The sequence below is a fragment of the Suncus etruscus genome, chromosome X (assembly GCF_024139225.1).
Source record: "Suncus etruscus isolate mSunEtr1 chromosome X, mSunEtr1.pri.cur, whole genome shotgun sequence".
Classification (NCBI taxonomy): domain Eukaryota; kingdom Metazoa; phylum Chordata; class Mammalia; order Eulipotyphla; family Soricidae; genus Suncus; species Suncus etruscus.
In genome coordinates, this window is record NC_064868.1 from 122,445,159 (window position 1) to 122,461,266 (window position 16,108).

Genomic DNA, 16,108 nt, shown 5'->3' on the forward strand with positions numbered 1-16,108 from the left:
CCAAGAAGTAAAATTGCTAAATGACAGGATAAAGAAATTGTGTAGACACACAAAATAACCTACTACACAGCTCTATGAAGAGATGAAATCTAGCAGGTTGCCACCACATGGATGGAACTAGAAGGTAGATGGACTGCAGGAAATCAGTCATAAAGAGGACAGATACTGAATGACCTCTGGCATATGTGGGTTATGAATCGAATCAGGAAATAACAAATGATCAAAGGCAATAGAACTGGAACATTGGCTTACAGAAACTGAGCTTACTCTCAGGTGGATGATGGGAGGTGTGGTGGGTGGGAGGGTGAAGAGAAGTAAGCACTCTTGTGGTGCCAGCACGAAACTCTCCCTGATCGTATTCTAAACCATGGTTCATTGACAGCAAACTCATGTTTGATCCCTGATGTCCCATCATTCCATAGAGTCCCCCTGAGCTCACCAAGAGTAGGAGTAACCCTTGAGCACCACCAGATGTGCCACAAAAAGAAAACAAAACAAAGCTCGTTGCAACTCTGTAGAGATGAAGATAGGAGACCAGCACAGTAGGGAATTCAGCTAAGAAAGAACAAGACCCTTGCTTTTCTCTTCCAGGTCAGTTCTCACCAGTAGAACAAGGCCTGGAAAAAAACAGTGAGGACCAGCACAATCACGGGTCTTCCTTTTATAGCCCATATTCAATAGAACACAAAATATATAACATTGCAACGCGAAGATGTTGGCCTTGATCCATCAGATGAAAGTCAGACTTAGTTCTAAGGTTCCTTACTTGGCTCCATCCATCTCACTATTAAAACCTGCTATTCAGGGCCAAAAGGCAACAGGGCTTGAGGAGAAACTGGTAAGACTGTTTTTCAACATGTTATGTGGGATGCAAACTTAAGTCATTGGCTGCCCCAGTAGTGCTACATATTTCTGTATAGTTACCTTAATGTCTACACTGAAGTTGTTGATTTTTTGCCAGCCGGAGTTTTCTAGATGGAAGTTTGCCCACCTAAGGAGAAGCTCTTCTGGAGACAATTTCATAAGCTCCTCCAATGTCTCACCATCTCGAAGTAAAGCAGCCAATGCTTTATGGAGGAAAAAAACCCACAAGTCAATATATTATATGACAACTGGCATGACAAGTTCATTCTGTTTTTTAACACTATTAATAGATACGAAGAAGTCAGTATGACAAGTTCCTGCTTATCAGGTACACAGTAAGTAGTAAAATATAAATATGTAATTATAAGATTATGCAGAAACAATAGAATGCTGAAAAATTATTACAACTTACTTTCTTAATTATTGTTCACAGATGAACATAAATGTGGTTAAGGCCAGAGTGATTGTACAGAGGGTCGGTAGGGCATTAGGCTTATAAGCACTTGGCCCAGGTTTGCTCCCTGGCATCCCAAGCCCATATGGCTCACTATCCCCACCAGAAGGAATTCCTGACTGCTGAATCAGGAGTAAGCCCAAGTTCAAAACCCCCAAAACAAAAATAAGTCTTAAGGTTGGAGCGATAATACAGTGGACAGGGAACTTGCCTGTCTTGCATGCCATTGGCTTTGCACAGTGTTCAATCCCTGGCAGCCCATATGGTTCCCAAGACCACCAAGAGTGATCTCTGAGTACAGAGCCAGGATTAAGCACCAAGCATCACCAGTTGTGGCCCCCCCAAACAACTACGATAATAATAAAAGCTCTAACTTTGAAAAATGAACAAATGCACATTGTCCTATATTTACATGTGAAGTTTTTTTTGGGGGGTCACACAGGGCAGCAGCGCTCAGGGGTTACGCCTGGCTCTACGCTCAGAAATCACTCCTGGCAGGCTCAGGGGACCATAGGGGATACCAGGATTCGAACCACCGACCTTCTGCATGCTAGGGAAATACCTTACCTCCATGCTAACTCTCCGGCCCCTTACATGTGAATTTTGAGAAAGATATTTAAAAATTTGGAGCTTCTTACTTGGCCACTGATGAAAGGAGTACAGAGTACTATGGAATTTGTATCTAAGTATAATTAACTCTTGTTCTGTTTTGGGGCTACAGCAGAAGGTGCCTAGTGGTTATTCCCAGTGATAATTACCTGGTGCTCCTGCATGTAAAGCATGTATTTTAGGCCAATGAGCCTTGGCCTGAAATAATTTTGCTTCATATAAGTGATATATATGCACACATATACATTTAAATGTATATATGTGTGTAGTATATTGTGGTGGCTGGGACCAAACACATGCAATACAAGTGGTCTATACTGAGACACATCCTTGTAAGTGTTAAACCTGCTTTAAAAGAAATATAATTCAATTTTACTTGTACAAAAATCATGTTGCAAAAACATGCTGTAACGAATAAATGTGGCATAATAAGATCTGATAGATCATTATGAGACCTTGAAGGTGATGGGCACTCCAATTAAATATTCTCCTCCAAAGTAACTATGATCAAGATAGATTTATAGAATAAAATATTCATGTGTGAAGTGATGATATATTTTGTTTATTTTGGGGGACTACACCCAGTGACACTCAGGGGTTACTTTAGGCTATTCACTTAGAAATTGATCCTGGCTTGGGGAACCATGTGGGATGCCGGAGGATTGAACCTCGGTCTGTCCAAGGTCAGCTGTGTGAAAGGCAAATGCCCTATTGCTGTGCCACTGCTCTGGCCCCAGAAGTGATCATCTTTTTCATCGAGAAGTGGGCTTACTCCTGCTCTCCTCTGTGCTGAGAATCACTCCTGGGGACCATAGGTGGTGACAGGGATTTGAACTGGGATCAGCTGCACAAGACAAGCACCTGCCTTATATCTCCCTCACTGTCCCAGAATTGGTATCTTGAACCTCACAGAAAGAAGACAATACCTAATGTCCTAGGTCCCAGGACTATTATATTGCATATGTTAATATATACTATAGAGGCATGTTGTAATAGAAAAGCCTCTTGTGTAAGAAAGATGATACTTCTGATTGTTGAGGTTAATAGGAGATAAATAAGGGCAGAACTGAGTCTGCAGAGTTCTAGACTTCAGAAAACATATAAGGTGTGTGTTTTTTTAATTGATGGCCCAGAGCAATGCAGTTGAGGTCAGTGATGGGGTCAGAACAGGATAGGATGGTGGTTCAGCATGTGAGAGGCACAAGATCAAACCTAGGTCACAAATGGCCTCTTGGGCACCACCAGAACAGCCACCTAGCACTTCTGGGTATGGCCCCCAAACTTCCAAATCCTACCTACCCCCAGAAACTAATGAACTCTAAATTTGGGGACCCTGGCCAACTTCCTGAAACTACTTGCTTTCAAGTCTTTTTTTTTTTGGAGGGGAGGCACACCCTGCAGTGCTCAGGGGTTACTCCTGGCTCTGCATTCAGAAATCACTCCTGGCTCCAGGGACCATATGGGATGCCGGGGATGGAACCCACATCTATCCTGGGTCAGCCTTATGCAAGACAAATGCCCTAACACTGTGCTACCTCTCCAGTCCCTTCAAGTCTTTCTTATAAAATGAATTCTAAGGGCTGAGGTGATAGCACAGCAGGAAGGTGTTTGTCGTGCACGCAACCAACACAGGTCAGATGGCACTTCGAATCCCAGCATCCCATATGGTCCCCCAAGCCTGCCAGGGGTGATTTCTGAACACAGAGCCACCGGGTGTGACCTCAAAACCAAAAAAAAAAAAAAAAAAAAAAAACCAGAATTCTAAGTGCCAGACATTTGTTAAAACGAAAAGAAAAGAACGTTATAATTAGGCTGTTTTCCTGAATAACACCATAGCATTACCTGACGTTAATTCTAGTTATTATCTAATCACCCCAATTAAGGACAAACATGACAGTCTGTAGGACTATAAAAACAATAACCAATAAATAACTTCAAAACTAAGGACTGTGTTCCATTACCTTCATTCCTGCTTAATTCAATGTCAGCGAACAAACCAATCTTAATGATCTGCCAGAGGAGTCCCAGAACCAGATGAGGCTTCCCAGCCCGCAAATCCTCTGCACCGATGTTCACAACGTGACACCCGATGGCAGAAGCAGAGTTCAGCGCCAGGTTCAAGTTTTCCTGTAAGACAGCCAATTCATGCACTTGCTTTTTGACCCTTCCATTTGTTTTAGATTTCGACTTTTCACTGAAAATAACACTGGATGATCTATGCTCGAGTCACAGAAAACCATTTCCAGACTTTGGTGTGAAAACCATAGCTAAAATAAGTCTTTATTACTATTGTCTTTTCCAGAATGCTAAGAAAATTAACTCAATATTTTTATTTTCTCCCTTCTGAAGTACCCTGGAATGACAGGAAAGACTGTATGAAAAAATAAGCACATAGATGTGGGTTAAGCTTTGTATTTCTAAAAATGTCTACATGAGAAGTCTAAATGTGCATGTCTGAAAAAATTCCAGTGTCTCCATGTCCCAAGTGGTGGTCTTGCCTGAGGACTTTTTGCTAAGGATCTAATATTTGATAGAAAAGTATTCAATTACATCAACATTAATGAGAGAGCTTAAATATATTGATCATGTTTGAACGTCGTATGTCATAAAAATCACACAGGGACTGTATTAAGACTTGCATTTGAACTGCAATTCTAACATTAGTCTTGGACAAGTTTGGAGACTTCTCTTAAAATCTGGATAATAACTCTAAACCAGAGTTGTATAAAAGGATAAAGAGGCAGAAGGTCATAAACAAAGGTCCAAAGGCAACACGGTGGGAGAATTGACACAACTGAGTTAAGGAAGGGGATGTAGGAGGATGTCGTCCTTGGGAGGAGATGGGTAATAGGTGAGATGTTGAAATTATGTGCAAGACAACCCGTTATAGTAAACCACAGGATCTCAATAAATTAAAAAAAATAAATAAATGAGAACACAGACAGTGAAGATCACGCCACCAATAGAACATGTCCTCATATACCGTATTTTTCCCCCTATAAGACGCATCTAATCATAAGACACACCTAGTTTTTAGATGCTCAGGCTTCAGCTCCGAGCAGCATTCACTCCATAAGACGTACAGATATTTCCCCTCATCTTTTGGAGGGGTGTGCATCTTATGATATGAAAAATAAGGTAAGTCATCTTAGAAGCAAGTAGGAAGAACAAAACATACCTGAATAATGAAAGGTGTGAGTTTCTTTTTGTTGATTGCTCTTTCATCAATTGTATCAGGAACTGAAAGGTTGATCATTTTACTGAAATAGAAAGTTAACAAGGACTGCATTTATTTTATTTAATTTTTTTAAACTTTATTTATTGATGGATTAATTGACTGATTGGTTGTTGGGCCACACCCAACGGTGCTCAGGGCTTAATCCTGGCTCTGCACTCAGAAATCGCCGCTGGCAGGCTGGGGACCATACGGGTACCGGAAATCGAACTAGAGTTGGCCACCTACAAGGCAAATGCCCTACCACTGTGCTATTTCTCCAGCCCTCATTTATTTTTAAATAGTTTATAATTATAATGCCTCATGCTGTCTGTAAAAATTAATGTGACTATCAGGCTAATCACCAAAAATATATACCGTATTTGCCAGCGTATAAGACGACTGGGCGTATAAGACGACCCCGTAATTTTGCAGTTAAAACATAGGGTTAGGCCTATATTCTTTGTATCAGACAGACGTTCCTGTGCTGCAACTGTATGTACCACAGTGAGCCAATCACAACAAGCAAAGGTTCAAAGGTTCTACTGTCATAGACATCCTCTCTGACTCTGGCCAATCTGAGCAGGCTTTTGACAGTGTAGATTCGGGTCCAGAACATTGTCTAATTTGCATGCATAAAAAGCCTGCTTGGATTGGCTGAGTTAGAGAGGCGGTCTGAGCAGCCTTGCAGTGATTGGTGCAGGATCGAGTTAGAAAATTCATTTTGTGGCAATATTCAGACAATTTTCGCTTAGCGGCATATTGAAACATTTTTCGTGATATACTCGGTGTATAAGACGACCCCCGATTTTCGGTTGATTTTTTTTGTTTCAAAAGTCATCTTATACACCGGAAAATATGGTATGAAAAAGGTAAACTACAAAGAAATGTTTCCTGCAGTTGGTTATCTTTGAGTAGGGAACTGGGCCATATTTTCTCATTTATAATTATTGCTATTTTACTCATAGTAATCATAGGTTTTTTTCTTTGTCTTTTTTGGGGGAGCAGTGGGAGACACCTGGCAGTGCTCTGGGCTTCTGAGTCTGTGTTCAGGGATCATTCCTGGCAGTGCTCAAGGAATCAAATGGGGTACCAGGGATGGACCCCAGTTGCTACATGTAAGGCAAACATCCTACCTGCTTTACTCTCCTATCTCAAAGAGTGACCAGATTTGATGATTTTTATTTTAAAAAGTGCCTTCATGAAAAAATGACAAAATACACATGCTTTCACAATAAAGATACAGACATAATGAAAATTGTGTCTCTTCTAAATAAGATAATGCACAATTAACATTTAATTTACAAGGAGGTAAAATCACTTGGTCACGAGTTTTTCATTCAAATTAATTGGATGCCTGAAATAATGAATTAGGTACTATATTTGGCACTAATAACACATTCATAAAAGGAAAGATCTATCTATTAATTAGGGTAGTATTTGTCACCTAATAGGAAGGTCCACAAAATTTGAAATTATACTCTAGCTTCATTTTAAATGTTACTAATGTGTCCCTAAAATATTTCCTTTAATAAATAGTACTAGAAAGGGGTGGAGTGGTGGCACAGTGGTAAGGTGTTTGCCTTGCATGTGGCTGACGTAGGACGGACCACAGTTTGATCCCCCAGTGTCCCCTCTGGTCCCCAAGCCAGCAGCTTTTTCTGAGTGCAGAGCCAGGAGTAACCTCTGAACGTCACTGGGTGTGGCCCAAAAACAGAAACCAAAACCTAAACCAAAACCAAATAGTACTAAATGGCTATCTCTTCTAAAACTTGTGGCTAATTATTTTAGTGCCTAAAAATCAATCAAAAGGGGGACATGATCGTATAGGGAGAAATAAAGAAATTTCATAGATAGCACACTGTCTATTAAAATACATCTACTATGCTGTTATAATCAATATGTAATGCAGTTGCTTAATTCTTATGATAGCCCTTACAAGTAAGATGAGGGGCCGGAGTGATAGCGCCAGCAGTAGGGTGTTTGCCCTGGACAGACCTGGGTTCGATTCCAGGTGTCCCATATGGTCCCCCAACCCAGGAGCGATTTCTGAGCACAGAGCCAGGAGTAACCCCTGAGTGTCACCAGGTATGGCCCCAAACAAAACAAAAAACAAAAAATTAAAGATGATCATCTAGTAATCATCATCAATGGAAACTGAAGGGCAAGGGGGCTAAGTCTCATGATTACAACTAAGTAGTACGTGAGGAGCCTGAATTTGGGCTCAGAGAACTAAGAAATACAGAAAACTCAGCCTATGGGAAATGTTCTTAACCTCTATAATACCCTGACCCTATACAAGGAATAGTGACTGATTAAGTATTGGTCATATTGCTGCCAAACATATTGTTGGTTCTAGAGTGTCAGCAGTGACAAAGGCATTTTTTTTGGGAAAAACGTAATTGCACAGTGAGAACTGAAGCATCAGTTTATTTTTGGAATTTGGAAGATATGGTACTTCATGATAAAGAGTCACTGATAGGAGCTTGAGCGAAGTTTAAGGAGCAAAATATATACCTAGTGTGCACAAGACCCTGAGTTTGATCCCACCAGCAGCACTGACTGTGGCCCCGTTTTTACAAAATTAGATGTTCTTCAGATTTTCCCTTTCAAATTTTCTTAATTTTCTGCACTCGTACTAAATATTACATTTGCACTCTTAATATTTTATGTCAACTTTAAAACTACCCATAATATTAACTCCTTAAAATTTATCTCTAAAAAGGAATTTAGTTTTTGAAAAAAAATTTTGTCAATCTATCACTGATTTACAATTTTGTAGAACTTCAGATCAGCTTTATTCATGTGTATTTGTAGAAAGAAAAAAGGAAGGAAGGGAGGGAAGGAAGGAAGGAGGGAGGGAAGGAAGGAAGGAAGGAGGGAAGAAAGGAAGGACAGAAGGAAAGATAAGAAGAGAAGAAAAAGGAGGCAAGGAAGGGAAGAAGGTAAGGAAAGGAGTATGGGCGGGAGGGAAGAAGGGAGTGTGGAAAGGAGGGAAGAAAGAGGGTAGGGAGGAAGGAAGGAAAGATGAAAGGAAAGATGGAAGAAAGAAGGAAAGAAGGGAAGGAGGGAGTATGGGAGGGAGGGAAGGAGGAAAGAAGGTAAAGAGGAAGGAAGGAAAGATGGAAGGAACAAAGAAGGAAGGAAGGGAGGGAGTGAGGGAGGGAAGGAAGAAGGAAAGAAGATAGTGAGGAAGGAAGGAAGGAAGGAAGGAAGGAAGGAAGGAAGGAAGGAAGGAAGGAAGGAAGGAAGGAAAGGAACTCTCTCATTTACAAGGTAAAAAAAACATTGTAATGGACCACCAAATAGTTAAAGTCATTAGGCCTGAAAATTTTGTCTGTAGCAGTGAACTTACATTGGGGAGTGAGGGATCTTTGGAAAACTGGTAAAAGGAAGTAGGCTACCTGGTAATAAGTTTGGGGATTACATATGTAAAAAAAGCATATTAAGAATATTGTAAATTCCAGTACCTCAATAAAAATGGCTTTAAAAATTAGATATACTAGGGCTGGTGAGGTAGAAGAGAAGGGAGAGCATTTGCCTTAAACTCAGCCAACCCAGGTTCAAACCCCAGCATACCCCAGACTGCCAGAAGTAACCTCTGAGCTTTACAAGGTGTGATCCAAATGTCAAAAGCCAATATAATAATATTAATAATAATAAGTTGGAGATAGTCATACTTAAATTCAACTAAGTTAAATTTCCACTTGCTCAATTATAACGAGAATATGAGAATAAAAGCTTCCCTACTCTTTTCTACATGACAGAATCTCAAATTTCATAGATACACGTACAGATGAAGTGGAACGGACAAACATGTTGCTTGTTTTTTTAGATGTAATTATTTCTTGAGGCAAAGCTGTCAAATGTCCAGAATCACATGTACTCATTACATGGAACACTAGTTTGGGACATCTGGAGAAGAGACCTAGGCAACATCTTACCAGAGCACAATTCCATCACCCACAGCCTTGAACAGGTCATCAGTATTGGGGTTCATTGGTATAACATGTCGGCAATCAGGATCATTTTCCAAGGCTTTGTTTATCCAGTTCACAAAAGCATATTTTTCTTCCTCTACAACATGTTAAATATCAAAAGATTAGCCTGTTTTAGGTTAAATATATTTGGATCCCAAGCCAACAATAGTTGTACTTATTGTTAAAAAATAAATTAAATGCTTCAGGATCATGTGTCACAAACGTGTAATTATTCCTTTTGGAAAAGGATTTGCTTACATGCTTACATGCGGTTAGATATTACAAAATTAACAAAAACAATAAAATAGGCTTTACTGAGCGCTAGGGTCATTAGGACATTTCTTAAAAATTGTGTTTACATTAAAAATTTTTGTTTACATTATCACTGAATTTCACTGCAATCAAGCTGCTTCTTCACAGATCTTTTGAGAAATTATTATTCCAGATCCAAGACATGTCACAAATAACTTTTACTATATTCTGAATTAAGAGGCAATGTTTTTCTAAAAATCCCTCTTGGTAGTCAGTATATTGTATTCATGTTTTAACACACAAACACACACACACAAACACACATGTTACCTGAGTAAGAATGTTGGGTTCCTTCACTGGACAATTCTGAAGTTCCTCCCAGAGCACAAATCCCTTCCTTCCTGTTGATTGCTTTACGAAAGGTTTTGGCAATATCGCTACTTTTGACTTCTTGAAAAATCTAATCATTAAAAAAAAATTGTTGATTCATAACTTTCAATCAGGCACAGTCAGAAAGCCGATTACTTATCATTTTACACTCTAATCATCAATACTTCCCCGGGTAAAAGTAACATGTGTTAAGATACAGAAAACTCAGCCTGACTTTTAAAAGGCAAGTACCACTATACTGGCCCTAAAAACAAGCCAGAAACTCAGTTGCAAACACTTGTCAGACATTAAGAGCCACATGCAATGGATATGCTTGAAGCCAAAAACTCGTGTCATTCAAAGGCACAGGTGAATAAGCGAATATCTACAAACAATGCAGGCTTTGTTCTTTAGCTTAAAAAATAAAGGTTAAAGGATCTCAGTTTTCTTTGCTTTTTCTTTCTGCTCTCAGCCACACCCACACCCAGGACACCCCTCCTTTGTGAATACAAGTCTTTTCAAAGATAGATTGAAAAATGTATGAATCAATCGAAACCAAGCTAAGCCCATTACAGTAACTTTTGGGGATAATAGGGTAGCTTAGGGGCCAGAGTAATGGCGCAATGGGTGGGGCGTCTGCCTTGCACGCAGAGAGAGGTTTGAGCCCCGGCAGCCCATACGGTCCCTTGAGCCTGCCAGGAGTGATTTCTGAGTGCAGAGCCAGAAGTGGCCCCTAAGTGACGCTGGTATGTTCCCCCTAAAAAAGGGGTAGCTTAGAGTTTTTTCAATCACAATACATAGTATAACATGAAGAAATGCACTAACATGGCAGCAAAAAATCACTGCTGAGGAGAAATGGAGGGGTGGGGACGGTCTTTAAAGTGACTGGCTTGAGTATTTGTGAATTTTTTGCTTCTCTTCCCAGTAAGGAACATGGGCCATAAAATTAACTTGTATGTTCTACTGTAATTATATAACTACCGGGTGTAACAAAGCAAATCTCACATCTTGCAACTTGACTGAACAAAAGTACACTCTGAAGTTTGTCTACATAGTTTTTAAATACTGGAGGTTTCTTTTTTTTACCTAGAGTTAATTCATCATTTTTCCTTTCTTTTTATATTACTGACTTTATTATTTAAGCACCGTGGTTACAAAATTATTCATGATTCAGTTTCAGTCAAACAGTGAACACCACCCTTCACGAGTGCATGTTTCCTGTCCCCAATTTTCCTCTCCCCACTGCCTCTGGGCAAACATTTTCCCCCCTCTTGACACTATGGTTTGTACTATTAATGAAGGGATATCATGTATATCACTTTATCCCCTTTCAGCACCCTGTTTTTGTCCAGAGTGATCACTTCCAGCTATCATTGTCATAGTGGACCCTGCCCTACCCTAAGTGTAATCCCCAATTTTTCCTGATCTACCAATGTACACGGCTAAGCTAAATTTGCCCCTAAGCTAAATTAATAAGGAACAGTATTTTACACTGCATAAAAATATTTTTAAGCTATTAAGAAAGTGTACATGATTAACTGAAACAGAATATAACTCAAACCACTATAGCATTACGTACATATGTGTGTGGCGCGCGTGTGCGCGCGCGCACACACACACACACACACACACACACACACACACACACACCACTCTCAAGAGGAACAGCCTATGTCTAAAGTTAAAATGAGGTCAGTTACCAAGCAATTCAGGCTGTGAGAACTGGTACAGCACATACTAAAATCTAGTCCATGCTCCACAAACCAAGCTTAGTATCTTGTGCCAAATTGTGTCGGTACAGAATAGGAGACCTTTTAATAGTTAGTCTTTCTAGGAGGGCGTCATTCTGATAATTAATCATTTGCAGAAAAAGTGGCATATTTAAAACTGACAGAAAAGTTATGTGTGGGATATGTAAAAAATAATCAGTGTCCTTACCATAAAGCCACCATATCCTTAAATCCTGACTTTTCTGGAATGCATAAATCCATTTTTATGTAAGAAAGTAGTAGGCAGTAAGTTTTACACAATCAAGCTAACTCATATTCCATACATATGATCTCATATTTTACTTGTAAGACATGTCTCTTATGGATATAAATATATATGCTGCCTAGATGACTGCACACAACTTATAAAATCACTCTTCAAATACCATCACTGAGATCCCCTCTATAGTTGGGGAGATGACAACTGCACTCAAAGTCATTTTCCTCTATTCTTCCTCTTTTTCTGCAGGGGTGTGTGCATATGTGGCAGTACTCAGGGATTACTCCTGGTTCTGTGCTCGGGGATGGATCCTGGCAGTGCTTGAGAGACAACGTGTGGTGCCAGGGATAGAATCAGGATCAGCTACATGCAAGGCAAGTACCTTAAACCTCCCTGTATGAAGAAATTCTCTAGTCCCTCTGCACAAATTTCAGATCAATACAATGACTCTTATTTTTTTTAATGTAGTTCCAATTTTATTCTGGTACTAGGGGCGTTATACTCTGGCTCTTAGGGGCTACTCCCACCCAGCTCAGTGATTCAGGGTCACTCTAGCATGTGCAGGGAATGTCTTGTTATAAAGAGTAAGGTCAACAACAAGCAGAGTATATGTTCCAAATGATGAACTATCTTGGTCCTATCTTTTTCAACTTTTAATTTCTATAGTCTTAACTGCCAAGTTAAGATTATACAGTCATGCATCACTTGACATTTAGACAGTAACATACAATACAACAGGGGCACCGATATATGACAGGAGAGCTTAGGTGTGTGGTAGATTTGTGCCCTTACATTCTGTGACATTTATACACCTCGAGGCTCTTGTCAGAACACATCTAATTTGTTAAGCGATGCAGGCTATACAACCAAATAGTTTTGGGGGAAGGAAGTGATCAGAATACAATTTTTGTTCCCATAGCTCTTCCTTTGCTAAATATAGATGTACTTAATGAAAAAACAACATTCCCCATTCCACCTCTATATGAACCCTACGCCATTTAGTAAAACATTAGCTAACAAATGACTGAAATGCATCCATTTCCTCATGACTGACAAAGCTTAAATGCCTCAAATAACCACAAAATATGCACCAACAAAAATCTCCTGATCAAAAGATTAGAAAAACATCCAAAAAGTTATTTTTTAAAATTTAAACTGTCTCAAGAACCAGTTACTTTGAAAAAGTGGGATGTTAAGAAAAATAAATTAGATTTGTTGCATGCTCGTGATTTCGGCTGAAAACCAAAACGAAAATGCTAAAATTCATAGAAAAGGGGTATAATAATAATAATAATAATTTTAAAATGCTGGCTGAATTATAGCCTAATGCAATTGCTTCCATGGCTGCAGCTAAACTCCCAGTGCTTGGGTATGGCATGCAAAGATGCGATTTGATTAGTTAATTTTCAATTGTCTTATAACAAGTTACATGATCTTTCTTTTCTAACTAGCTTTTAAATTGTTCTTGTGCTCAAGGTCACCATAACAGCTTCACAGAATTTTTCTGTTCCTTACTTAGATTTACAAAAAATTTAGAAGAGATCCTAGAAGATTTGTCTGCCAGATTTTCTACCTTAGGAAAGAAATTGCTGGAATGGATAACACAATCGGAGTATAAGCCTCAGCTTGGTAAGAATCTCTGAGCCAATACAAGGACAACTACAGTCCTAAAGCCATCTCAATGAATCTTTTCAAAAGCCACCCGTTGTGACACTAATGAGCTCACTGTGTTCTGCTGTTTTCCCTGTAGGAGGAAGGATTTGCTTTGTCATGTATGAACCAATTCCTGGTGTCCTCTGCTTATTTTGGCTCTATGCATCTTCCCCAGTTTCTCTTTTCTTACTTTCTTTCCAGACTCCAGCCAAGTGGATCCCTATGCTTAGGGGATCCCCAGCTTGGGCGATCATGAAGTGCTGGGGATTGAACTCAGGCCTCCCAAAGGCAAAGTTTATATTCCATCCCTTAGAGCACTTATCTCCCCAACCTTGCAAATCTCTTTTATGAGAAACATATATCTTCCATTTTATTATTTTTTGCTTGTTTGTAAGGGGGCTACATTCAGCAGTGCTAATCCTGGCATTCTGATCAAGGATCACTCCTGGCAGAGCAGTGTGGAGGGTCCTATCTAGTGCCAGGGATCAAACCCAGGTCAGCCACATGCAAGTCAAGCACCCTACGACTTCTACCATCTCTCTTGCCTTCTTCTATTTTATAAGTTTTATCACTTTCTCGGGGGTGGGCCCTAGCCAGCAACGCTCAGGGGATACTCCTGCCTCTATACTCTTGGTGGTATTCAGAGATTGAGCTCAGGAATGCCAGGAATTGAACCTGGGTCAGCCATGAGCAAGACAAGTGCCCAACCTGCTGCACTATGGCTCAAGCCCTATTACCTTTTTCTTAAAGACAATAGAAAATATTTACTATTTTTCATTTTAACCTTAGAATTTGATCAGCACTGGACTAAGTGGCCAATCCAGAAGCAAGAGTAAAGAAAAAGACTTAAAAAGAAATGCAAAAACTACCTATACTGACTTGTTTCCAGTGTTTGAAACTTATTCCCAAATATAGTGCTCTTGAATTTTCCCCCCTTTTTGGGAACACTGTTGAGGGTCTAAGTTTGGTAATAATAGGAGAAGAACACTGCTTTATAAAAATAAACAAGTGGGACTAATCAAACAAAAATTTTTCTTAAGTATGAGAGAAATGGTCATGAAAAGAAAGACACTATTGAATTGGAGAAAATATTTGCACAGCATATTTTTGGCAAATGGCCCAATATCCAAGATATACACATCTCATAGAACTCAACAACAAAAATACAAATAAGCTCACATCAAAAAAAATTGGCAGTGGAGCTGAACTGTAACTTCCTCAAAGACAAAAATGCAAATGAAAAGCTATCTGTCAACACTGAGTATCAAAGAAGCATAAATCAAAATGACAATGAGGTGTCATCATTGTACCTCACTGGTATAAGGTACCGGTGAAATGACATATATCACAAAAAGATCAGAACAACCAGTGTTGGCAGGAATGCAGTGAAAAATGAAACCTTATTCAGTACTGGTGGGAATGCTGTCTGGTTTAGCCTTTATAGAAATACCATGAGACTTTTGAAAAAAATAAATTTCAAAAAAAATATTACATGATTAAAATATATTAACTTGAAAAGATTCATGCACACCTATGTTCATTGCAGAGCTACTGAACACAACCATAACCAAAGTCTGAGACAATCCAAATGTTCAACAAAAGAAATTGTGATATATAAAGTCGGAGAGATACTAGACAGGCAGGGTACCCAGAATTGATCCCTGGAACCCCAGACAGTCCCGCAATCCCCAATAGGAGTGATTCCTGAGTGCAGAGCCAGAAGTAAACTCTGAGTAATGCTGTATTGGCTCAAAGACAAACAAAGGGCAAAAAAGGGAAGAAGAAATGTGATGTACATACCCACTGGAATATTACCCAGTTATAAAAAAAAGTTGAAACTGTACCCTTTGTTACATACAACTTCACAGAAAGTAGATGTCACATTAAGTGAAGTAAGTCAGAGGGAAGAGGATAAATGTCAAATGATCTCACTTACATGTGGTATAGAAAGTCAGGGATTGGAAACAAAAACAAACCCTTAGACTGACAGGAGAACTAAGCTTACCTGTAGGGTGGGGAACAAGAGGAACCAGAGACAGGTAGGGATAGGACAGACATTAACTCTATGTAAAATAAATAATAAATAAGTCTAGAGATTTAGTTCCCAGGAGAAGCCCTTCCTTCCATACAACATTTATCATACATGATCTTAACAACATCAGTGTAAAAACTATTTCAAAATATACAAAAACTACAATTTCTCAAGTACTATATTCCCCACTGACATTAATGATTTTACACTTATAATACTGGCACACTGCCATTTTTAAAGATTAAGATCTGTTCTCTAGTAAAATTGTCAAATTCAGAGCAGCAAATGATGTATGTAAAAAGCAACCAATCATTGTTAACCACTGCTCCACGCTGCTTGAAATTCAGAACTAAACATGCAGCTACACAGGAAGCAAGTTACACGTCAGAGTACATGCAAATGCTCAAATTGCAAGTCCATTGTAACTTACACAGAATTCAAAACAAAAGGCTTTGGCAATAACTGGAGACAAAAATGGTAGGGAGGAATTCAGTTTTAAAAAAGGCAAAAACTGTTACCACTATCATTGACACAGTTTGCATTTAAAAAATAGGAACAGTCACAAAATACAATCAGCTAAGTTGGCATCATTGGTCAATTTATTTTTTTAAACTCATACAGTGCTATAAAGAAGCTATTTCTAATTCAAAGGGCCATATCAGAATTCTACTTGCTATAACTGAGTGAGAATT

General features: G+C 39.2%; 1 protein-coding gene across 2 annotated transcripts in view; it reads right to left on the reverse strand.

Moving 5' to 3' along the window:
* Nucleotides 1-16,108, reverse strand: part of PLS3 (plastin 3) — a 54,780-nt gene that overhangs the window by 16,915 nt on the left and 21,757 nt on the right. For both annotated transcript variants that reach the window (XM_049767574.1, XM_049767575.1), the window contains exons 3-7: nucleotides 9,704-9,833; nucleotides 9,086-9,218; nucleotides 5,106-5,187; nucleotides 3,889-4,054; nucleotides 925-1,067 (exon numbers count right to left, since the gene is read on the reverse strand). In XM_049767574.1, the coding sequence (XP_049623531.1) occupies nucleotides 925-1,067; nucleotides 3,889-4,054; nucleotides 5,106-5,187; nucleotides 9,086-9,218; nucleotides 9,704-9,833 (654 nt within the window). The remainder of the gene's footprint in view (nucleotides 1-924; nucleotides 1,068-3,888; nucleotides 4,055-5,105; nucleotides 5,188-9,085; nucleotides 9,219-9,703; nucleotides 9,834-16,108) is intronic.